Source organism: Salvia miltiorrhiza, chromosome 1, assembly GCF_028751815.1.
Source record: "Salvia miltiorrhiza cultivar Shanhuang (shh) chromosome 1, IMPLAD_Smil_shh, whole genome shotgun sequence".
Lineage (NCBI taxonomy): Eukaryota > Viridiplantae > Streptophyta > Magnoliopsida > Lamiales > Lamiaceae > Salvia > Salvia miltiorrhiza.
Window position 1 is genome coordinate 32,215,691 of NC_080387.1, and position 26,656 is coordinate 32,242,346.

At 35.0% G+C, this 26,656-nt stretch overlaps 2 protein-coding genes and 2 long non-coding RNA genes across 4 annotated transcripts in view; 3 read left to right on the top strand and 1 right to left on the bottom strand.

Annotated features, from left to right (window-relative positions):
• The window catches only part of LOC131020541 (uncharacterized), a 1,142,091-nt gene that overhangs the window by 440,647 nt on the left and 674,788 nt on the right, over positions 1–26,656 (bottom strand). The gene's annotated exons all lie outside the window — the stretch shown is intronic.
• Positions 5,711–20,058, top strand: LOC131020721 (uncharacterized protein At4g22758-like). The gene is made up of 3 exons (XM_057949728.1): positions 5,711–6,248; positions 19,218–19,341; positions 19,755–20,058. Exons 1-3 carry the CDS (start codon positions 5,988–5,990, stop codon positions 19,934–19,936), a joined length of 567 nt encoding a protein of 188 aa, XP_057805711.1. The 5' UTR covers positions 5,711–5,987; the 3' UTR covers positions 19,937–20,058.
• Positions 6,723–9,251, top strand: LOC131020897 (uncharacterized). Its single transcript, XR_009100801.1, has 3 exons — positions 6,723–7,372; positions 8,289–8,372; positions 8,975–9,251. It is a non-coding gene; the product is annotated as an uncharacterized LOC131020897 (long non-coding RNA).
• On the top strand, positions 16,573–19,101 carry LOC131020891 (uncharacterized). Its single transcript, XR_009100800.1, has 3 exons — positions 16,573–17,222; positions 18,139–18,222; positions 18,825–19,101. It is a non-coding gene; the product is annotated as an uncharacterized LOC131020891 (long non-coding RNA).

Genomic DNA, 26,656 nt, shown 5'->3' on the forward strand with positions numbered 1-26,656 from the left:
TACATGAATATATATATATATATATATATATATATATATAATGTATACTTTTAAACTCTTTTTTTTCGTAGACAAATTTATAAATTGATGGTCATCTTCCAAATTTATTCACCAAAAAATTAAAAAAAATATCCTTAAAATATTATATGATTGAGAATGAATAAATTATACGAATTGACACTTAATAAACTATAAACAAAATTAATAAACTCAAATTCTCCTTAATTATTCATAATTTGATTGGAGATTACAATAGGCCCAGTCTCACACAATTTTTCGTCTTATTAAAAAAGTTGTATTCCCTCTGTCCCAATAATGTTGTCCCCTTTCTTTTGGGCACAGAGATTAAGGAGTGTGAAATTAGTGTTGTAAAGTAGAAGGTCCCACATGTTTAGAAAAAGTAAGTATAGGTTAATTATCTTTGTTTCTCCCAAAACATGTCTCTCTCTCTCTATCGTCACTCTACACCTTGTTTATCTCCGGCAACGGCAACATCATTCTCAGCCTTAATAAGATTTCTACTTTCACAAATTAAAGAAACACACCATCATTATTCACAGCCTTAAAGAAACACACAAATTAAATAAACACACCATCATTCTCAGATTCAGTGCAGAGGAGCGACGCCGCCACCGCGCAGATCTCAGATTTAGAGCGACGCGACCCACTGTAAACCCCAACCCCCAAATTACTAACCCTCATTTCTACTGTAAACCGTCATTTCTACAGGTGGTGGCTCCGCCCGTTCGACCGAAGAAGATGAAGCAGGAGGGGCGAAATCGAAGGAGTGACGTTTGGATTTGGGGATTTAGGGCTTGGAGGCGGAGAGAGAGGTGGAGATGGTAACCCGTCGCTGCTAGCTGCTTCGCCGAAGGGAAGCCGATGGCAGCTGTGTGCCCGGTGACTGTGCGTGTGTCTGTGTTTTGTGAGAACAGAAGGAGAGATGAGAATGGAAGGCAAACGAGAGAGAAAGAGAAGGCGGTGGCGGAGAGGTCGACGGATTTACAGAGGAGGAAGGGGGGAGGCGACGCTGGTGGAACAGAGGGGGAATGGGGAGGCTGGTTTACAGATGGAGAATGGGGGAGGCGGTAGAGAGAGAGAGCAGTAGGTATGATTCCCTCTAATAAAGGGGGGGGGATTTGTTTAGTTGAGTTGATTAAAATCATGTTTAATTAAAAATTAATGAGCCCTTAAAATTTACCTAAAAAAGGAAATGAGACAAGATTATTGGGACGGAAGGAGTAGTAAATATTCAAATTTAATTTAGTATGTGATATATATACATATATATGTATATATATTCCTAGGGAAAGGTTCAAGAAAGAACCATAAATAAAAAAAGAACGAAGAACCATTTTTAGCCATTCGATTATCAAGATCTACGGTGGATGTATCATCTTGTTGGATGAATGCAGATCCTGGGTTCGAATCCTGAAGGGAGCAATTTTTATTATTTTTTGAGTGCATTAATTTTAACAGCGAATGCATTAATTTTTACAGTGAATGCATTAGATTTGATGGTTCTCACGTTCTCACAAATAATGTAGTTCTCTCTAGAACCACACCCTATATTCCTAAATTATAATTTATATTATATTACATTTTACGAGTTTTTATATTGTTGGTTGTGTTTCGAATTATTATGATCTCATGGAAAGAATAAAATCAAGATGATGTTGAAAAGTACACAATACTTGAGAAATATATAACTCATAATGATTTATGTAAATCATTTTATTTTATAAATAATGTCCGATATCAGATTAATAATTTATAGTAAGTATTTTAATTTTAAAATTTAAATTTGTTTTATAGTGATTGGGGGTGTTTAAATAAAAAATGTTACAAAAACAAAAATGTCAAACATAACATAAAAATAAATTAAAAGACAAAATATAATGTTAGTGAATTCATTCAAGCTCATAAGTTTATTGAGATTAACCGAAAATGTATGATGAATTCATTTAAGTTCATGAATTTAAGGAGATTAAACAAAAAAAATTCATGTTCATGAATTTAATTAATGGCCTAGAAAAATGAAAAGACATTCAATTTATATTCATTAATATATTAAATTAAGTTTTTTTATAGTTCTAAATTTGTATTAGGGACATTTAAGGTAAAACACCTTTTCAATTAAAATATTATGTGATAAAGTATCTTATCAACACCTAATTCTAAGTTGCGAGTTTTACCTAGTATTTAAGCGTAAAAGTTGAGAGAAAAAGTTGAATTGCCGAGAGAGAAATGATATTGCTGCTGTATTGAATGAAGAGCACATAATTTACATAAGGGAATGCATGGGGTATTTATAGAGTACAAACTGAGGGTAAAATGGTAATTTCATCTCTGAAAACATGCTCCCCGCGTGATCAGGGGCATAGTAGTAATTCTGCCTGCAGGCGGGCGATTCCTCTGCTCTGGCGCGTAGACAAATCATCCCTCTGTCTTTTGGTGATTCCTCTGATTAAGCCGCATTCCTCTGGTGGGGTCCATTCCTCTGACCCGAGTTATTCCTCTGGCCGAACCCATTCCTCTGACGGGATCCGTTCCTCTGACGAGGTCCATTCCTCTGACCCTAGTGATTCCTATGTCCGAGTTCATTCCTCTGCTCTGCATATATTACTCCTCATCATTATGACTATTTTATCCTCATTGATCCGGATCAATTTGATCCGAAAGGATTAATCCAAAAATATTCTTATTTGAACTTCTCGAATGGCAAATTCACAATCGTTATATTTTTGTATAAATAAATTTCAAACAATATAAGATGCTTTTATCTTAAATTAACTCACATTCATATGCAAAATAATCGGTAAATTATACAAAACGGAAAAAACTACACATAAAAAATCAGATTGTTACGGGCTCACAACGTATAGAGACATTAGTGAATTTCGAATCTAAGACCCCCTTTAATTTCAGAAATAAATATTCACCTTACTATTAAGTCTATCACACACACATATATATATATATATATATATATATATATATATATATATATAAGGGTTAGTTATCGTAATAATTACTCCCTCAGTCTCACTCTAATAGGCTCACTTCTTTTCGCTAAGAAGATTAGGAAATTGATGTGGTCCACACCAATTAAATACAATTTTTTTACTTAAAATGGAAAACGAGCCTATTCTAGTGAGACGTCCCAAAAAGAAAAACGAGTCTATTAGAGTGGGATGGAGGAAGTACATTTTTAGTAAAATGTGAGAACGATATAATTTTTTTATAAATTTAATGCATACATCTAGCAAGATGTGCATATACTGTAGATCTTCATGATTCAATAACTAGGAATTGTTCTTCGTTCTCACAATAATTAAGGGTTCTCATTTGAACCCTTGGGGACTACCAAATGTAAACAACACTTAGGTTAGAGTCTCATGAGAAACGGATTTTTTTCGAGTGCAGTATACATATATGTATATGGTTAGGATCAAGTGAGATTCACATCTTTTCGTGAGAATGAAAAATCATGAACAAATACATAATATATATGCAACATACAATCAGACCATGAATAGTTAAATATAACATGTATACATTTCTCTCTCTCTCTCTCTCTATATATATATATATATATATATAGAGAGAGAGAGAGAGAGAGAATTGATCAAATGGGCTTAATCCTTAAAATAAAAAATAAGATTAAATTTAGAACGTCAAATATTTCAAATCATGTAAATTGAAATTAACGAAATAGTTAATAAAACGTCATATAACATTTGATATTGGGTCTGAATTCTGCAGGTTAACTCATTCGTTCACCTCACCAATGATTCCTTAGACATTGTCTTATCTTATTATAGAGAAATTGCTATTGAGTCGTTAACTTATTTTCCTTATCAGAGATAATCTACATAAATCTTCCAAGCTTTTGAAGCTATTATAAGGTAAATACTATATATTAATAAAAAAAAATTAGGGCCTTGGACTTTCAGGCTCATCAACCCTAATCTTAAATCTTATTTTATAAACACAAAATCTCCTGTACACCCGGGTGTATGATACACCCGGATCTTCCCCTTCGGATCGAGTACAAAATAATGTTAGTGTCATTTCGATATAGTGTTAGTATCATTTCAATATAATGTTAGTGTCATTTGTAAAACAAAATAGTGTTAAGTGTTATTTTCGAAATAACGTCATTTATAAAACAAAATAGTGTTAGTGTCATCCCAAGATCGTGTTAGTGTTATTGTCATTTCAAGAAAAAAATTGATCAAAATAATTTAATTGGGTCAGGATTCGAGTCGAGTACAATCCAGGTGTACGGCACACTCGGGTGTACAGGAGACACCTCTTTTATAAAGACCACACAAAATTATGAGTGAAAATTTAAAATACCATATTCCTTAAGTTCTATAGTAAAAATGCTCTTTTTTATAAACATAAGCATTCTATGCCCTATTCTTTAAATATCTTTTGATTTGATGAGTTTGCTTGGTTTTCTGTGAAAGTCTTACACATGTGACCGATTTGACAGCTATCAATCATAAAAGTCAACGATTTGACAGCTATCAGTCAAGAATACATATGACCGGTGGGTGGCTAGATCATGTGTCCGCCGGGACGGACACATAATTTCACCGGGCGGACACATGATTTTACCGACCGAATACATAATATGGATGGCTCGATCATGTGTCCGTCGGTGAAATGGCTCGATCATGTGTCCGTCCGGTGAAATCATGTGTCCACCCGGACAAACACATGATTTCATCGGGCGGACACATGATCTACCCACCTAGATCATTGCCATAATTCATATTAGCACACCAGGAATACAATCAAGAATGTCAAAAATAACATTAATAATAATCTGAAAAACTACTTTTATGGCCATAAATTATTTGGTCTCACTGTATTGAGTCATTGACTTTAAGTCTTTCATTATGTTGCGTTGAGGGGTTTATAGTGTTTGCGCTGTAACTCATGGATTTTGTCTTTTTCTTTATTCGACTTTAATGACATTAAACATTATTGTATGGTTCAGATGTGTTAAATCTATAGTATTTCCAAATAAAAATAAAAATAAAAATAAAAATGAATGACTAAATAAAATACAAAGAATAGTTCGAATCTGGAAATTGTTTTGCTCGCACAAAACTGAGTATGTTAAATTAATCATTTGAACAAAAGATCCAACACTATTTACAAAAAATAGTAAAGCAGCGAAAAATAAAATACACACAAAAAATAGTAAAGCAGAAAAAAATAAAACACATATGCACATTTTCCACACAAACACTGATATTGCACGTAGATTAGATCACTACAGGCGCGCTTTCCCTAGAGAGATCAAGAGGCATATTTTGTTACTAATTCCTTATTTGATTATGTAGTTCTTTTGGACGGAGAGAAATAGCTGCAAGCACATGACTATTTCTTTTCTAACGTGATTTGACAAGTTATTCATCATTTTCGTCTCGTTGAGTTAAATAAACTCTAACTTAACCCAAATTCAGAACATTGATATAGAGTTTATTTGTCATCTAAATTTACTAAAGTAACTTACATAATAATAATAATAATAATAATAATAATAATAATAATAATAATAATAATAATAATAATAATGATGATGATGATGATGATGATGATGGGCAAAAAGGTAATTTTGTATTAAGTGCAGGGGCAAAGATGCGTCTCGTTGCCTTCACTGCCAATCAACCCAAATGGGATCCTCTGTTTAGCCTCTCTATAAATCCCCCTTTCCCAGTAGATATTTCTATCTTCAGTAGTTTCTCATTATCATTTTCTCTTATTATTAACTTTCCTATACTTCGCCATTAGGAATAGTTGCTTTCCGGTTATGTCCGCTGACGGCCGCCGGAAACCTGAGAGCTCCTTCGTCTCCACCGCTCTCGGTTTCCCCCGCCCCCGCTTCCTCCGCCACCGCCGCCTTAGGTAACCGTCGATCACTCACACCGTATATAATTACTTGTAGAAAACTACTGTGTAAATCTCGAATGCCGTCGCCGAAGAAACACCGGAAAGGATGCCAAGAGAAGAGCAGGAAGGGGAGGACGTCGCATGACCTGAGAGGCGTCTGCCTCGCGGCGGAGATGCTACCGAGGCCGAGGACGGTGCCGGAATTATTGGCCGGGAGCGGATCCGCGGAGGACGTGGTGGCTCTGGGGACCCCGCCGCCGCCGAAGCTGACGAAGCTGCTGCTGCACGTGACTATTCAGAGGAGCCTCGGCGCCGTGAGGGTGGTGATGCCGCCGGATGCTACTGTAATGCCCCGCTCTTTTAAATATATATTAGATTAAACATGTGCATTAGTTATAAAATTCTTTTAATTATTTATTGTGACTATTTTATTCAGATAATATTATTTCAGCAAAAGTCTGTATAAGAGATACAGAGCTGCGATTTAATATTCAATCATGAATCAAACCAATAATAGACCTTGCATTACCAGTTGATTGATTTAATCAATAGTATTAGAAATTTTAGATTTATAACCGATTTCATAAATCGTGTTATTTAAATCGAATTGCTAGAATTATAACTCGAGTTTATGTTAATAATAATTTTATTATTTCACGCTTTATATGTTTAGTACTAAGTCGCGAATTAATTTCGACTTTCACGTATTAAATCTCAAGATTGAGGATTTAATTTATATAAATACGACGAGTATTTATTAAACGAGAATTTGAGAATTATTACAGGAACTAGGAGAAACTAGATCACGGCACTACACGTATGTCTCGATTTTTCATCCAACACATCAATTCCTACACTATTCCCTTGTTAGTCAAAATGTTGGTGCTAACAATTTGTCAAAAAAAAGTTGGTGGTTTGCAGAAAATTTTGGCTGCTTTGGACTTTCACGTATTCCAGTTTTGCTACATGATTTTTTCAACCTTTGCTACAGTAACACTATTCCAGTTTTGCCTATAAATTGCTAGGATTCGCAGCAGCATTAGAATCACCCAAAAACCCCAAAACCCCAGAACAACACCAAAGCAGCATTAGAATCGCCGGGCTGTTTCTTCGCCGACCGGCCACTAGGCTCTGAACCGAGAACGTGTACTCGTTCCTCCATCTTCAGGCTACCAAACCCAACAATCGAAAGGCCGAAGCCTTCTCTATATTTTCCTGACCAAAGGCCGCAATATCCTTCGGCGGCCAACGTCGAATTCCCGACTTAGCCACCGGCCAACTTACGGCCTTCGTTTCTCACTATCCTTACGACGAAAAAGGATCGAGAAACCACCGTTGTGTAGCCTGATCTACCTCGCACGAGGAAAACTAAGTCGTAGACCTTCGCGGCTAAACACCATCGCGGAACGACGACCGGAAAACCCCCGACGGACAACTTCCATTAGTGCTCACTTGGACAAGGGTAAGTTGACGCCCTTATTTCGATGCATTCCCGTTTCTATTATATTATGGGAAATTTCTGGGGTATAGATGGGAGTGTGGTGAATATTTGTTCAAAGTTTCATGTTATTTGAACTTCGTTTACTACCCTTTTAAAATTTGAGAAGTCTACTGCCAGTATCTGCTGAAACTGTCGTGAGGCAGATGATTAGGGTAATTATTTCAGTAACCATATGTTGATATTTAGCTCTAAAATTTTTATTGTATGAAGATATATGTGTTAGCTATCTACATATAAAATTTGAGCTCATTCAGGTAACGTTTTCTATTTTTTTAAAAATCTGGACTTTCAGTTGGCAGAAACTGCCGAATCTGGTAGGCGATAGGAAAATCGCTATATCTCTTAAACTACTTGGAGTTTTTCAACATACTTTTTTTTCAATTAAACTAGACTCAAAGAGGTTTCTATTGATATAAAATTCGACTCCATACGAGTTCGGAGTAAAAGCAGTTTATTAGTTGAAGTTGAATCTATACAGTTTTGTTGAGATGGAAATGATTCAAAATAATTCCTATTAAGGATTTTAAAGTTTTATTGTTGATAAAATATCACTTTTAGATTATAAATGAGCTATTGATGTATATATATATATATATTGGTGATTGGCATTATTAAATGGGGAAAAGGAAAACGTTTTATGTTTATAGAATTATTCTTTATTTATAATAGATAAATAAATGAATAATATAAAATGGAATTTCCTACATCCTCAAAGGTACATGAAATATTTTGATAAAGGAAGAACGATTGCATATGAGTTAGATATAGTCGTTAAAGGAAATATGGGTAGTTAGAGAAATGAGTGAATAGTGATTCACTGCATTTGTTGTTATCTTTTCTATTATTCACTCGAACACATGTTTTCGTGTTATCAAAGGTTCAAATAAACAAAAGCGTCTGAGTAACCTATCGCGCTAAGGAAAGAGAATCATTGTCTTAAGTAGCAAAACACTGCAATCAGGTGGGCATTACTTTTACTATACGTATATAGAGATCCCCTGCGTGTCGTAGGCCTCTTATACGAATGAATGCATGAGATGATCTAACTGTTAATTTCAGTTTCATATATATATCAAATGAGTTTAAATGTTACGTTCAAGCAAGTTATTTCATGACAAAATCTTTGAGTTAAAGTTATTTCAAGTATTGTCTTGCCATAAAATGTTTAAATTTTAGTATGATATCTATCTGCTTTGGCTTTGCCAATGATGAAATCGAATTCGGGTCTTGAGCAGTTGATAGCTATCCTGCCAGGACTAGTGTACACCAGTGACCGTGAGTCATCTAGCGGGTTGGCCGGTCAAGTGACCGTGAGAGGTGGCCACCTCTCCGGCACACAGTTCCAGATATGATAGATTACAAGAGAACTTAGACTGCAGTCGAACTTTAAGAATCACAAATGAACTTAGTAAGCTTGGGCCTTTTTAGCGAAAAACTCCCTTGCTGTACTGTTTATGATGGCATGACAATTTACAGTTTTGAAGCATGTATTTTTATACCTAGGCATACGTGCCCACTGAGTGCTTTTGTACTCAGCCCTGCATATGTTTTCTAAATGTGCAGGTTGAGCTGATGTGATGATGGTGCTGCAATGAGCGGAGTCTCCAGGGTTGTTAATAAATAGTTAACCTGTCTAGAATATGTCTTCATACATATGTCTAGCTACTTTCCGCTGCAAGATGTTGTTGATGTTATAGTATGTTATGTCATACTTTGAGTCTTAAGAGAATGGTTTCATATGATGTATAACTTGATTAATGCTATTAATTAAGTTTTATGCTGTCTTTCATAGACTATTTTCAATTGAGTATTCATGAATAAAAATGACGAGTTTTATTAAGATGAGTAAGTGTTACGGCTATAAATGACGCCCCTTTTCTTCCCCTTCTTCTTTAACCCCATCCCTAGTCGTAGATCACTCGGCTTAACTATCCTTAGTTAGGGCGGGCTGTGACAAAGTGGTATCAGAGCGAAGGAAAGCTCTGAATTATAAGTCTTGAGTTTAGTCTAGAATGAGTCACTAGACTAATAGTTATTAACAACCGTGAGCTCAGCGCACCATCACACCAGACTCAACGAGGTATGTAAAATTTCAAAGTTTATTTGACATTAAATTTTGAAGAGCATGATGTTGAGGTTATATGATGAGTTATGATGTTACACTTTGAAGGTGCATAGTTTGAGTTTGAGGATGACAACATGATTAATAATGAGTTATTATGTTGTAAAAGCATATGTTGACGTTACATGATGAATCATGAGAGCATTTATATCATATGATGTTATATGATTGAGGATGCATAATTATGAGTTATGATGTGATGTATTTGAGATGTTTTGTGATGAGAATTGTTTGAGCAATTGTGATAAGTCACGATGATTTAGATGAAGGAATCTAATGTCATTGTTAAGAGAGATTTTTTTTCTAAGTAGAAGGATGAAATGAGAACTTAGAGCTAAAGCTTGAGAGAATTAGCAATTGCTTTAAGTACTTGTTGGTTTGAGTTATGAGTTTGAGTTATGAGCTTGAGTATAATAGCATGATTAATGATGAGTTATTAGCATGTTGCAATGAGATATTGTACGATATGTTGAGTTGTTTGTGACGCGAGTTTTGCTCACGCAACCTTAATGGTACTTGAGGAGGTATCATGAGCCATAGTCTTTGGAGATGGCTTTGAGAGAAAATTGTTGAGTTGTCTTACTGAGTCACGATGATTTAGATTAAGGGATCTAATATCATTGTTTAGAGAGATTCCCTACTGAGTAAAGATGGGACGAGATGAGAATTTAGATGTTTTGAGCTTGAGTTTTAAGATAACAGTACTACTTAGTAGGAGTTTTGCTAAGTTATGTTTTATTTATTTCTGTTGCTGGAGCCAAGTAGAGTTAGTTCCTAGAGTCACCTTTAAGTTCTCCTTATAGGTTGACCAGGACTGTTGGCACTGCACGAAAATGGACTGTTGTGAGATCGAACTCAGGGAAGATCGGATACGAGGACGAGGCGTACAGTATGTGGTACAGAGATACCCTAGCAGATTTTCAAACACATATTCATAGACTATGAAAGGATGAGAAAGAGCCAAGGAAGGCTAGGGTTGAAAGGATGAGAAGTAGCCAAGGAGGGCTAGAGTTGATGAGAATGAGAAGAGAAGCCGATGTAGGCTAGAGCTAAGGATGATCTTGAGAGTATGAGCAGTACACCCTTGTTTTTGATTAGTTTCAATTATATTGCGATGTATATAACTTACTTAGGAGATATTGATACTTGAGCTTTTGACATGCTGATAGATAAGCATGCGAATATAGTACCCTACTGATGTTAAATAGATGGATGTTCCTAGTGTGCTAAAGTAGCAACTAGATGAGTTAACTGGTAACAATTACCGTAGGAAGTCTAAACCGAGACATAGCACCATTAATGGTGTCGGTTTAGAAGGGACATTACGATAGATACTATGGTTTTTGTAGGGTTTATATAACCCCTTTATGTAAGTCCTCTAAAAAGAGGCATTCTACTGATGGATATATTAGGTTGACCAGAGTGGTCTTTTTGTTAGCATTTCGTGAGTGCTTATTGCCTTACAGATGAATGTTAAGGTGACCGTGAAGGTTTCCTTAAAGTTGAGTTAGTAAATTGAACTTGAGTTTCGAGGATGCTTAGAGCGTTGGTCGAGTTGAGTTTTCCTTTTTGTGATTTCAAAAATGCCTCAAAGATATCATCAAGAGTGTGATGTGAAGGATAGGCGGGATAATACTCCGCCACCACCACCGCAACATGAGAGGAGAGTCGAAAAATATTGAACTTTCGAAACAAGAGTCTAGAACATAGGACCCTGAGTTTAAGCTTTTAGCTTGCTGGTATCAACTTAAGTTTTGTTATGTATAGTATTATGAGGGTTTAGAAGACACAGAATTTCCAAGTTCGGGATAGTATATCCCGTGTGACTGGGGAGTGATTATGTTGGACCTGGCCAGTCCGCATGATCCAAATCTCAGTAGACGTGTTTTGGGTTTATAAACCCATGTGTTTCAACTTTCGGTTGAAAAGCCAGATGGGTTCTTACTCTAGGTCATTTTTGTTCGACCTGGTAGTTACTTCATTCTACCCTCTGGTCATTCATTTGAGTCTCTTGAAACAATTTGTTTTGATGTCATTCTAGGGTTGAACTCTTACAACTTTTGAGTTATCCTAGTAGATTCTCTTGATATATAAGACTAGTGAGAGGCACGTCAGAGGACTTTAACACCCGAGCAACTGGTAAACTACACCTGAGAACAATTCAAGGCTACTCTTGAGAAATATGTACCGAGGAGTACAGTAAGCAGCGAGAGACTTATTATCGAAGTTTGATTCAAGGAAAGAAATCGATTGTAGAGTATAATTGAGAACTCTGTGAGCTATCACGTTCGCTCATCAGAAGATGGATACTGATGAAGAGATGTTTGAGTTTTAAGTGCTGGTTTAAGGCAGGACTTTAAGGTAGTATGGGCAAGATATTGGATGCACCAGTTAGAATCCTGTTTAATACAGGAGCCTTGCATTCTTTAAGTGTTTGAAGCATGTTACCTTCAAACTCGAACCAAAACGAGCTAGTCCCAAGTTGAGAGTAATCACTTCTGTAGGAAGAGCTACTACAGTTTCTCACATGATTTCTAAATTAGAATTTGAGTTAGGACCACTAAAGATGAAAACAAGAACCTTGCACTTAATGCCTATGTGGAACGTAGACATTATTCTAAGGAGGGAGTAAATTGAGTATATGATGTCAATTGATGATTTTGATATGAGTTAGTTTAATAAAATTAGGGATATGTGTATCTATGCTCTAATTTGTAAATTGATGGGTTATATGTGAGATTAATTGGCTAAGATTGATGGATCTATGAATGGATTAAGGTATCATGTGTGTTTATTAAATTTCAAAGAGTTTACTTTAATAAAAATCAGGACTTTTTGCCTATGTGTTATTTAAGTGATTTTGGCTTAAGATATATGTATTTGAGCATGATATTAGTGTATAATTATGTTTGAGTAAGTCTTTTGTTGGCTAAGAAATTTTTGACTTAGTTTAGTTTGTATGAGTTTTTGAGTTTTCATATTTTGAGAAGTCGATGATTGATAAAATGAGGTCTAATTGCTTTATGACCATTATGTGAAAGTTGTCATGTTTTATTAAGAGTTTTATGATGATACATGAAGTTTCATTAGAGTTTAGTTTACATGATAAAAGGGAATCTATATGTGTATAATGATTTATATGATGAATGAGATCATGTTTGAGTATTTGAGTAATTTTGAGCACGAAAATGAGAAGAGAATTTTAATGATGCGTTCGTTGAAATGTTTTACTTAAGATTTGAGGTTATGATGTAAGAAGAGAGTCAAGATTGAGTATGATGAGTATTATAATGTGCTTGAATGTTTTCAAGTGCTATATGTGTTTAAAATGAGCTTTGATTGGTTTTCATTGAAGGATGTTGGGTTGAGCATTTAAGAGTTTGAGATGAGATTTTGGTGAATTTCGTAGGCCTACTGACCTACTGTGATCGATGGTTTTTAGATGTCTAATAGCTTTGAAAATTTTATAGCAAATCCCTACATGAGTCTTAAGCACACCGGTAAAATTTCAAGTCATTTGGACTTCGTTTACTAATTTTTATAAAATACAAAACCTAAACTGCACATTACTACCGAGAATTTCAGAGAACAGGAGAAAGAGTCATTCATTTCAGTGGCTTCCTGTGTGATCTAGATTTCAAAATTTTTATGATATTAACCTTATTGGGTTATCTATATATCTACCAAAGTTGAGCCCAGTTTGACAACGTTTACTATTTTTCAAAAATCCAAGTTTTAGATTGCTCAAAACTGCCGAATATGGTAGACTGTAGTAAAACAGTCATATCTCCTACAATACTTGGAGTTTTTGACTCTACTTTTTTTTATATATGAAACTAGACTCGAAGACCTTTCTTTTGGTATGAGTCTCGAGTCCAGGAGGTGTCGGAGTCAGAACAGGTTAGATTTTGAAGTTGAGTCAGTGTAAAAACAAAGCATGTTTTGATAATGTTTGATTGTTTTTTTTTTTTCTTATGGGCCTTAGGTGATTGTGTTGTCTATGTGTTTGAATGAGATTAGACGAGCCTTATATGAGAGACAAATCGAGACTTGGAACCATGATTTTCTTGAAACCTATCCTTGAACTTAAGGATTTGAGATGAGTGGAGAGTTTATATAGAGTTGAGTAAGGAGATAGAATATGAGATAGAGCATAAGTTTCCTTTCATGTCTCTGATAATCATAAGTTTTTGATGTCGAGTCTAGAATAGTATCTCTAGACTTCTAAGAATGTCAGTAACCCTCAGCTCGCCGTCACACTGCCGCAACAAAGGTACGATAATAGTTTCAAAAATATACATATATGTATTTCAGATGTTATGAAAGTTTTTCAAGAAAATGTGCGCCTTATGTTTACGATGCTATGTGAATGCTTTTTGTCGTGTTTGGGACTACCCGAACCCATAACGACTCAATGAATGTATTTCGTGTTTGGGACAACCCGAGCCCTTAACGAATCAATGTATGTATGTATGTATGGTCGAGTTAGATTCCTTGAATCTTTCCGGCATAAGCAAAGTTTTCATGAAAGGGACATTAAATGTCCATATATGTTAAGATTTCAAAAGAAACAGAAGTATGTATGTATGAATAAATGAAAAAGCTTTATGTTGTCGTTTTAGGCTAGCTGCCTATACGATTAGAATAATGGGTCCTCTTACAAACCGTTTGAGTACCACCCAAGAATGCTTTGAGAATGTTAATCGTGATAGCACCGCTTGATCGATTTAAGTAAAGACTGGTAAGATAGAAATGTTTAACATAGAGATGTTACGACATAGAGGCAATGCTTTAAGACTAAGGATTCACTTGAGCTATTTCAATAGCGGTGAGATTAAGTTTTTCACATAAGAACTTATGTTGCTTATGATCATGATGTTAGTCGTGATAGCTTGGCTAGAACAACATAGAATGGACTTTCATGGTATCAGTAACTTATGATGAAGTACTTATTAGTAAGTGCTTTAAGTTAGAAGTTGACTTAGAGCTTTATAAGAGATAAGAAGTTGACATGATTGGGGGCGAAGCTCCCATTTGACTGAGTGATTCATCGTGCTGGGTCTGGTCAGCCCATATAACTAAGATCTCGGTGATTGTCAATTAGGATTTTGATCCTGAGTAGGGCGTCATCCCAATGTATAGACTCGCACTATGTAGTTGTCACAATAAAATCTTATTTTACCACGATAAGCACAGTAATGACTAGAATGACTTAGTTTGCTGTCAATTCTCGAAGTACTAGAAGGTGATATTCTCACAGATAGAAAGATACACTAAGCATCAACCTATCTTTTGATCGATAGTCGGTAGAAACAAAGCAACTTCTGGAATCCCAAGTGGAGAACCAGGGCAGATAACTAGTATGATAGGATTTTCAACAAAATGTCAGGACGTGCTCCAAATGTGGTGGACACTTATGAGAAACGCGTGAAGGAGTTCGCAAACGAATGGCGTCATGAGATATTCAATTCCCCTACCAAGCCAAAGAAATATTACATAGGAACAACCAACGAGCAAGACTCTCACCATCGAATCACTGCTACCAAGGGAGAATGGGAAGACTCCGACACAATCTGGATATACACCACCTCAAGATGTGGTGAAGGAAAGAAAATGGAATGAAGAAAACAACAGAAAATTCGAGAATAGAAAAAGAACTTTAGAATAGGACTTAAGATCTAACCCAGCCTCAGAGCCAACAACCTCACACTAGAAGGGTGATTGTTTCGGCTATAGTATCAAAAGCTCCATCAATAGGAATGTTTAAAGGAAGCAAGTATTTGTTTTAAACTTCAGAGAACTTGAGCACTATGTCTCATTAGCCCCAAAGTTGAATTACTTGACTTATGACTTAGAACTCGTTGTGGTTGTGCACGTGTTGGAAATTTGGAGATACTATCTCTACGGAGTTAAGTGTGAGGTCCTTATAGCTGACAAGAATTTGAAGTGTTTTTTCGAGCAAAGAAATTTCAATGTAAGACAACAGAGACGATTCGAATTAGTGAAGATTTATGATGGTACCATCAATTGGAAATTAAGATAAGATGTTTCACCACTAAATATGAAGTACTGATTGGTGATTGCCTTATTCGGTTTAGTAATTGTTCACCATCCGGAGACAATATCAAGTTGTGTAGTTGCATCAATAGTTAAGTGTGAATTGCAAGAAAGGATTATGAAAGCACGAAATGAAAATGGATATTGGTGAGAAAATGTGTCTCGCCTCAAGAATAATAAAAACGAAAGGATTCACGAAAGTCAGGAATAGTGCACTAATGGTTAGTGGAGGATTTTGGATGTATACACTGAATATTACGTCTCGCAGTTAAGAAAGTATGTGATTAAGAAAGATGAGATAGTCCAAGCTCAGGGCTTAAGAGAAATCAGTTTAGTGACTAGATTGCAAGGTTCAAGTGTTACGAGGCAATAATATTGTTCTCGTCATGTAGTGGAACCATCACAGGATGGAAAAGGCTACAAAAGAGATGAATGAAACGAATGACTAGTATCACAAGCTAGAATACCAGGTATGCAAATTTCGGGACGAAATTTATTTTAAGGGGGGTAGTATGTAATGCCCCGCTCTTTTAAATATATATTAGATTAAACATGTGCATTAGTTATAAAATTCTTTTAATTATTTATTGTGACTATTTTATTCAGATAATATTATTTCAGCAAAAGTCTGTATAAGAGATACAGAGCTGCGATTTAATATTCAATCATGAATCAAACCAATAATAGACCTTGCATTACCAGTTGATTGATTTAATCAATAGTATTAGAAATTTTAGATTTATAACCGATTTCATAAATCGTGTTATTTAAATCGAATTGCTAGAATTATAACTCGAGTTTATGTTAATAATAATTTTATTATTTCACGCTTTATATGTTTAGTACTAAGTCGCGAATTAATTTCGACTTTCACGTATTAAATCTCAAGATTGAGGATTTAATTTATATAAATACGACGAGTATTTATTAAACGAGAATTTGAGAATTATTACAGGAACTAGGAGAAACTAGATCACGGCACTACACGTATGTCTCGATTTTTCATCCAACACATCAATTCCTACACTATTCCCTTGTTAGTCAAAATGTTGGTGCTAACAATTTGTCAAAAAAAAGTTGGTGGTTTGCAGAAAATTTTGGCTGCTTTGGACTTTCACGTATTCCAGTTTTGCTACATGATTTTTTCAACCTTTGCTACAGTAACACTATTCCAGTTTTGCCTATAAATTGCTAGGATTCGCAGCAGCATTAGAATCACCCAAAAACCCCAAAACCCCAGAACAACACCAAAGCAGCATTAGAATCGCCGGGCTGTTTCTTCGCCGACCGGCCACTAGGCTCTGAACCGAGAACGTGTACTCGTTCCTCCATCTTCAGGCTACCAAACCCAACAATCGAAAGGCCGAAGCCTTCTCTATATTTTCCTGACCAAAGGCCGCAATATCCTTCGGCGGCCAACGTCGAATTCCCGACTTAGCCACCGGCCAACTTACGGCCTTCGTTTCTCACTATCCTTACGACGAAAAAGGATCGAGAAACCACCGTTGTGTAGCCTGATCTACCTCGCACGAGGAAAACTAAGTCGTAGACCTTCGCGGCTAAACACCATCGCGGAACGACGACCGGAAAACCCCCGACGGACAACTTCCATTAGTGCTCACTTGGACAAGGGTAAGTTGACGCCCTTATTTCGATGCATTCCCGTTTCTATTATATTATGGGAAATTTCTGGGGTATAGATGGGAGTGTGGTGAATATTTGTTCAAAGTTTCATGTTATTTGAACTTCGTTTACTACCCTTTTAAAATTTGAGAAGTCTACTGCCAGTATCTGCTGAAACTGTCGTGAGGCAGATGATTAGGGTAATTATTTCAGTAACCATATGTTGATATTTAGCTCTAAAATTTTTATTGTATGAAGATATATGTGTTAGCTATCTACATATAAAATTTGAGCTCATTCAGGTAACGTTTTCTATTTTTTCAAAAATCTGGACTTTCAGTTGGCAGAAACTGCCGAATCTGGTAGGCGATAGGAAAATCGCTATATCTCTTAAACTACTTGGAGTTTTTCAACATACTTTTTTTTCAATTAAACTAGACTCAAAGAGGTTTCTATTGATATAAAATTCGACTCCATACGAGTTCGGAGTAAAAGCAGTTTATTAGTTGAAGTTGAATCTATACAGTTTTGTTGAGATGGAAATGATTCAAAATAATTCCTATTAAGGATTTTAAAGTTTTATTGTTGATAAAATATCACTTTTAGATTATAAATGAGCTATTGATGTATATATATATATATATTGGTGATTGGCATTATTAAATGGGGAAAAGGAAAACGTTTTATGTTTATAGAATTATTCTTTATTTATAATAGATAAATAAATGAATAATATAAAATGGAATTTCCTACATCCTCAAAGGTACATGAAATATTTTGATAAAGGAAGAACGATTGCATATGAGTTAGATATAGTCGTTAAAGGAAATATGGGTAGTTAGAGAAATGAGTGAATAGTGATTCACTGCATTTGTTGTTATCTTTTCTATTATTCACTCGAACACATGTTTTCGTGTTATCAAAGGTTCAAATAAACAAAAGCGTCTGAGTAACCTATCGCGCTAAGGAAAGAGAATCATTGTCTTAAGTAGCAAAACACTGCAATCAGGTGGGCATTACTTTTACTATACGTATATAGAGATCCCCTGCGTGTCGTAGGCCTCTTATACGAATGAATGCATGAGATGATCTAACTGTTAATTTCAGTTTCATATATATATCAAATGAGTTTAAATGTTACGTTCAAGCAAGTTATTTCATGACAAAATCTTTGAGTTAAAGTTATTTCAAGTATTGTCTTGCCATAAAATGTTTAAATTTTAGTATGATATCTATCTGCTTTGGCTTTGCCAATGATGAAATCGAATTCGGGTCTTGAGCAGTTGATAGCTATCCTGCCAGGACTAGTGTACACCAGTGACCGTGAGTCATCTAGCGGGTTGGCCGGTCAAGTGACCGTGAGAGGTGGCCACCTCTCCGGCACACAGTTCCAGATATGATAGATTACAAGAGAACTTAGACTGCAGTCGAACTTTAAGAATCACAAATGAACTTAGTAAGCTTGGGCCTTTTTAGCGAAAAACTCCCTTGCTGTACTGTTTATGATGGCATGACAATTTACAGTTTTGAAGCATGTATTTTTATACCTAGGCATACGTGCCCACTGAGTGCTTTTGTACTCAGCCCTGCATATGTTTTCTAAATGTGCAGGTTGAGCTGATGTGATGATGGTGCTGCAATGAGCGGAGTCTCCAGGGTTGTTAATAAATAGTTAACCTGTCTAGAATATGTCTTCATACATATGTCTAGCTACTTTCCGCTGCAAGATGTTGTTGATGTTATAGTATGTTATGTCATACTTTGAGTCTTAAGAGAATGGTTTCATATGATGTATAACTTGATTAATGCTATTAATTAAGTTTTATGCTGTCTTTCATAGACTATTTTCAATTGAGTATTCATGAATAAAAATGACGAGTTTTATTAAGATGAGTAAGTGTTACGGCTATAAATGACGCCCCTTTTCTTCCCCTTCTTCTTTAACCCCATCCCTAGTCGTAGATCACTCGGCTTAACTATCCTTAGTTAGGGCGGGCTGTGACAGCTACGGCGGAGGACTTGATTGTGGCGGCGCTCCGGCAGTATGAGAAGGAGGCGCGGCTGCCTCTGATCCGCTCCGGCGACGCCTCTGGATTCGACCTTCATTACTCCCAATTTAGCTTGGAGAGTAAGTTTCCGATCGATATCTTTTGTTCATTTAATTCGGAAATTAGAATTTTCAATAGTGATGAATTATTATTAGTCTTATTCATTTACTATTTATTTTGGATAAAACAGAAACTAATTCAACAATCAACACGATTGCTTCTGTGTATTTTAAAGAAGACTCAAACTAAAATTGTTAAGTTTCTGATCGATATTTTTTGTTCATTTAATTCGGAAATTACAATTTTCAATATGTCGAATGATGACTAACTATTAGTGTGTTTTTTTATTAGCTTTGGATAAAACAGAAACTAATTCAACGCGATTGGTTCCGTGTATTTTGAAGAATACTCAAACTAAAATTGTTTAATTAAGCAGCCTCAATCAACAAGCGAATAAAAAAATAAATAGTGTTGGTGTGAATAATGAATACAGGTTTGGATAGGGAGGAGAAGCTAGTGTCGTTGGGGTCAAGGAACTTCTTTCTGTTCCCGAAGAAAGCGGCGGAGGAGGCGGCGACCACCGCGGAAAGTGGCGGTGCGATGGCGAGATGCTCAAATGAAGCCGACTGCAACAATGAGTTACCCTGGCTGAGATTTATGGAATTCTCACTGTAGATTGCGTCCAAAATTACTGCCAGTAATTGTTTGGAAATGTACATTTTGTATAATTATTAGTTAGTGAAGTGATAAGTTTGGCATATTGTTCAGCAATTTTAATGTGACAGTTATTTCTGGAACCGTGTATTTGCGAAATTGGTGTCCACTAGTTTTATTAATTGTCATGAGGGCTGATGCCGACCCTCTGCCAACTTTACTCCATATCAAATTTATTAGTCAAATTTGTTATGGCATCAACTTGGTCGGCTCTTCTGCAACTATTTTTTTTATACTAATTCGTATTTTAATCTATTCACATCCTTGTAACTCCGTCAGTTTTCACAAATAATAGTTATTTTTTAATATTGTGAGACGTTCCAAAAATTAATTCCTTTTTATTTATGGAAATTATTTAGAGTTAAGTATCAATTTAGGAGATGCAGAATCTCAGGCGTTGAAGAAACTGGGCTCAGTTTCATTTTAGGAAAAAGAATTAGGTCTCGGTTCTCTGCCCATGGTGGTGTTTGCGTCGGATTGAGAGGTTCAGAGGAGGGAAAGGGGCGGCGCTGGCTTCCCCGGTCCCTCAGCGGCAGCGAAATTTCAGAAGTGAAAAGGGAAGGACGACGGTGGTGACGAAGGCGTCAACCTCGTCGAAATTCAAGAGAGCAGTGACAGATTAAGTAAGAAGAGAAACGACGCAGAGAGTCACCGAATTTCAGAAGCCGTGGTAGCGGCGGCAAATTTAAGAGGAGGCGGTAGATGAGTGGTTACTTTGTTCCTTGTGAGGATTTTGAAACGAGAGAGAGAGAGAGAGAGGTTTTTGATGTGCATTAGAGAGAGAAAGAGAGAACGGAAGCAGAGAGATGGAAACGGCGATTCAGGGAGGCGGACAGTGGTGACCCTCGCTGGAATTGAGAGAGAGAAGGCGAGCTGGAGCCCACCTTAATTAAAAACAAAAAATATATATTATTCCAGACAGTGTTAAGCACCGTTAAATGATGGGGGTGTATTAGGTCTTGTTTTGCCACGTTGAGATAGTAAACAGCGCTGACCCAGAGTATAGGATGCTAAAGGCGATACGGGTGGTGATATTAGGGGAGAAATTGATACTTAATCCAATTATTTATCATATGATGAGTCGTATTCATCACTCACAATACAATTAATTGTTATATAAAAATAGAAGTATTGGTATGTGTAATTGGAAATTACTCAAACGAGGAAAAAACTTACTATAACTTATAAACTAAAATTGCTAGCTATATAACTGTCGACCATGGGTAATGGGCTCTTACACAAACCGCAACCAAATTATGGGCTCTTACACAAACCGCAACCAAATTATTCTTTCTTTCTGCTTGTTTGAGAATCTAATTACCTTTTATTTCATTTTTTGCTACGTAAAATAGTTCAAAATAAACAAAAGCCCAAAAAGCAAATTACACGTTTTATTTGTAACTAGCATGTGTCCGGTCGTGCGTCGTACATCGAAATTGAACGATAATTTAAATAAATATAAATATTAAATATAATTTATATATATAAATATAAATATAAATATGAATCTCAATAAAAAAAATTAAATTATCCACAACATAATCTCAATAAAAAAAATATGAATCTGAAAATATTCAAATTTTCAACTTGCGAAATAGCAATTGATGAGTTCACAATTAAACGACTATTTAAATGGTGTATGATGATAATGGTACACATGTGATTCCATGGAAAACAACGAGCGAGAATAATGTATTTTCCTTAGATAAAACTCATGTAATCGGATACAAAGAAATGAAGTACTATATATAGAATTACATGGAGGGTATTTTAGTCATTTCCACGAATATACTCGCTCTTCACATACGGGAGGGTGGATTGGATGCCCGTAGGGTGTAGTCATTGTCGGCTTTTGTCGGGTTTGTCCTCTTGTTCAGTGTTGTATCTTAACATCTCTGGAGATATTACAGAGCAGAGCACGCTTAACACATCTAATGATGTTTCACTACTAGGAGCAATCAGAGCTGATGATACTCTCCTATGTTTCTCATCGCAGTCCTGTACATCCAGAACTGTTAACCACGTGGCATCCAGATATTATCTTCTGATTCTCCCTCCTCTCAAAGACACGTGGCATATAGGCATGCACGTATTTTCCCCCTCATCTGCAATTAATTAATTTATTTGATAATGTGTATAAATATATAAATCATCAAATATCAAAAGCAAGTATAAATGATAATAAGTATCATTATGGATCATATAATATTCTAAGATATACAAAACTATTTATTTACATATAGTTTAATATAATTTTTGAATACATATTTAAATCATATATGTGGTCATTTTGTTTAAATACAAATTTTTAAAATAAAGTTCCTATCAACGTCCAAATATTTAATTTTTCAGAAAATACATGATTTGTTTTCATAAATAAAATTCGCCAATTTATTAAGTTAAATTTTATAATATTGAAAATGATGTTCCATTGTTTTTGTTGGACTTCGATTTTAATAATAATAATAAAAAATATTGGAAAAATGGTTCTATCGGTGAGTTGTAAGTGTATACATGCCATGCAATAACGGATCTAGGAATTTATGCATATTCGTGTTGAACTATATGCATAGTACTATGCGACACTATCAGGTAACTCTAGCCGCTAGTCACTTGACGAATCATACTTTTTCAGATGGGTCACATACTGATATTTTCTCATGCATATTTGTGTTAACCTTTATGCATATTGGTGTTCAATTATATGCATAATTTTGACGATGACCGTGGGACAAAAATGAATTTTTGGTAAAAAAAAAATAATTATTTTTTTTAATTTATAAAATTTTTATTCCTATTTTACCCTGTGTGTATTTTGTATTGGAAGGCATTCGCCATGTGTCACTCTCCTAGCGTGCCACATACACACATGATGTAGTCCTTAGTTATAATCTATATACTATTTTAAGGGGTGAGATCTACATGATCCATTCCCTATATATAAGGAGAAGTTCCATAGAAAACTACAAATAATTAGAGAACGAAGAATTCGTGAAAAAGTAACGAATAAGTCTATAATTTCGATGAATAAATCAATATATCGTATGGATAAGATTTTGCCCTGGGTTCGAATCATGGGAAGGGCGAGATTTTCACTATTTTTACTGAATACATATATTCATTAGTTATGTTGATATGTTCGTTAAATTTATAGATTTATCTGTTGTTCTCCATTATCTAATTATTTGTAGTTCTCTATGAAACCTAACCATATATATATATATATATATATATATATATATATATATATATATATAGGGAAGAGTTCAAATAAAAACCTCTGTAAACATAAAAATTAAGAACCAATCCTGACCCTTGATTTATTGAGATTAACGGATAAGATTAAATAATATTAATAAGCGCCTAATATTTTCGCAGCAATTTAAAAAATGTTAAATTTGTAATTGTATTTCACTTTAAACGGTTGGCTCCTAATATTAAGGGGATCAAATCTAGTTAATTACTCTTACTATCTTCTAATCGTAATTGGCCATGAATTTGACCCTATGAATCATGCAATTCTAAACTTATTTTTTATTATTCTTAGTTGATTTATCATCGTAATTTGCAAATTTTAATTTCTTCACTTTTTATTTTCTTTTTTCTGTTGTTAGTTTTTGACGTAATCATTTTTATATAATAGCAGCACCTATTTTTTTACAAGAAAAAATGAATCGCATTTTATCCTTTCCTAAATGCACTTTTATATATTTTAATTTGCACTGTAGTTTATTTTAGTGTTAATATATAAGAGTAGCCACTTTTATATAGCAAAAATAAATTTTACCCACTCAAATAAAAACATAAAAAAATACCCACTTTTTGTGTTAAAGGACTAAATTACCCTTCTATATAAATGGGCAAACCCTAATTTCATTTCATTCTCTCATTTCTCTCTCTCTCTCTCTACCCGCTCTCTCCTCTCTCTCTCTCTCTCTCTCTCTCACTCTCATTCCTCAGCGCTCTCTCTCTCTCTCTCTCTCTGGCGATTGAGGCGGCGGATCGAATGGAGCACGGCGGTGGCGGCCGAGGGCGGCCATTGAGGCAGCGGATCGACTGGAGCACAGCGGTGGCGGTCGAGGACGGCCATGGCGACATCGGCGTTGCCGCCGCGCGTTCCTCTCTTCATTTCCAATCTCGGCGTTGCCGCCGCGCGGTCTCTCTTTCCTTCTTCCTCTGTCTACACGCACCTCCGCCGCTGTCCGCCCCCTCGCCGCGGTCGAGGCTCCGGAGAAGGTCATCGATCTCGGCGATCAGATCTCAAGCCTCACCATCGCCGCCTCGCTCTTTCTCTTCTCTCTCTCTCATTTTTCTCTCATTTGGTCTATGATCTATCAGTAGAAGCAGCGAAGGCGGCGCCGCCTCTTCCTCTCTACTCTTCTCCAAATTTGAAGCTTTAATTTTGTAATAATTTTTCATTTGAATTTAGGGATCAAGTTTGAATTTTGATGAAGCTTTGTTCTAGAATGAATTTTGAATTTAGGGATGAATTTTGATGCCGATGAGAATGATTGGAATGAATTTCTTCAGATTGGATAAATTTCTCCCTAATTCAATTGAATGTAATCGAAAAAACATAAAAGTAACGAAGAAATTGATGAAAATCGCACAATTTTGTACAAATGTTCTTGAATTCACAACCAGGTTTATGAATTCACAACTGAATTATCAGCGTTGGTTGTGAATTCACAATTGAAATAGTGTTGGTTGTGAATTCAAGTTTCATTGGTTGTGAATTCACAATTTGAAATAATGTTGGTTGTGAATTCAAGTTTTATCGGTTGTGAATTCACAACTCGAAATAATGTTGGTTGTAAATTCATGCGAATTCACAACCAACACTTGTTATTCACAACCAATACTTGAATTTAGTTGTGAATTCGAGTTGAATTCACAACCAGTGAACAGTGGGTATTTGTAAAATTTTATATGCAAGGGTAAAATGGTAAATGTGGGTATTTTTTTTAAGTTTTTATATTAGTCGGTAAAATTTATTTTTACTAAAGGAAAGTGGGTATTTTCAAAATCCACTAACTTATAACATTTCATTTCTTCATCTTTTATTTTCTTTTTCTTTTTTGGTCTTTGATATAAAGTAGCACCCATTCTACGTAAACAAATTTAAATGACATTCTATTTTTTTGTAAATGCATTTTATAGATTTTAATTTGCACCAAACTATTTTTTGTACATGCACTTCTATGCATTTTAATTTGCACATAATTTTTTTTCCAAGTGCATAAACTCTTATCTTTAAAAAAAATGGATCCGCATTTGACCTTTTCGTACATGCATTTCTATAGATTTTAATATGCATCAAACTACTTTTTTCCCGAGTATATATGCATTCCTATCTTTGAAAAAATTGAACTACAATTTATCCTTAAATACATGCATTTCTATATATTTTAATTTGCACTAATTATATCTTTTAATTTTGCCCCCCAAAAAATTGAACTGCATTTTTTCTTTTAATACATGCACTTTGATAAAATTGTGCACTGTTTCAGATCCAATTTTTTTTCTCAGGAATATACCAACACACAAAGAACTATCCAACTGCACACACAAGGAAACTGAACACCAAATAAAATAAATCTTTTTCAGGTTTTTGATTTTTCGAAGTGGACTTTGTTCATTTCGTTTTTTCTTGGTGAATAATTACTGAAAAAAGCTATATGTATTTTTTGAAAAAGAGAAGTGAAGCAATCGACAATATCAAATATTAATTTGATCACTTTTTGTTCTAAATGAACCTAGATTCACGCCACTAACATTAATTTGATCACTTTTTTTTACCCTTTTCATTTAATTAAAGATTTATTTAATATTTAGTCACATATTTAAACAATTCGTCGTGGCCATTAAATTATGGTTGATTAGGGGTGTAGATTAGTTCTACATTCTTATCTTAAGGGTGGTTTTTATTTTGACTCAACCATATAGGGTGCGGTTATAGTGAGAACCACACTTATCGTGAGAACATAAGAACCATTAAAATCAATGCATCTATTATATAAATTAATGCATTCGATATTAAATTTAATGCATCCGAAAATAATAATTTTTTTGCTCCCTTCAGGGTTCGAACCCAGGATCTGCATTCATCCACCAAGATGATGCATCCACCGTAGATCTTGATGATCGAATGGCTTAAAATGGTTCTCTGTTCTAATTTTATTTAGTGGTTCTTATTTGAACCTCTCCCCAACCATATATATATATATATATATATATATATATATATATAGGGGTGGGTTAGGGTAAAAACACTCCTTAGTGTATATATAAAGTAGAAATAAATTCTAACCATAGATCTATTGTATTGGACGGTCTAGATTAGAATTTTATTAATTCATTGGCTCAAATTCAATACACTACTGAATCATGCATAATTTTCGATCGAGGATACTTTGGGCAAAACAAAAATCGGCTAATAACCTTCCTCTGAAAATAGTGCCCAATTAATATGGAAATTCAATATTACCATATCAATATTGCAATCACGTTGGAGATCCGCCACTGGATATGATTGCAATCACTTTGGTGATCAAATAATATATTAAAATAATTACTTGATTGCATGAATTAAAATAATTATTAAAATAATTATTTAATCATCGATTCATTAAACTTTTTAAATGAATTAAAAAGTTTGATTGCATGAATTATTTTAGCAAA

Coding starts and splice junctions, on each gene's coding strand:
- LOC131020721 (XM_057949728.1), top strand. CDS start 5,988: ATGCCGTCGCCGAAGAAACACCGGAAAGGATGCCAAGAGAAGAGCAGG. Junction 6,249..19,217: donor GGGTGGTGATGCCGCCGGAT/GCTACTGTAATG, acceptor CGGGCTGTGACA/GCTACGGCGGAGGACTTGAT. Junction 19,342..19,754: donor CTCCCAATTTAGCTTGGAGA/GTAAGTTTCCGA, acceptor TAATGAATACAG/GTTTGGATAGGGAGGAGAAG.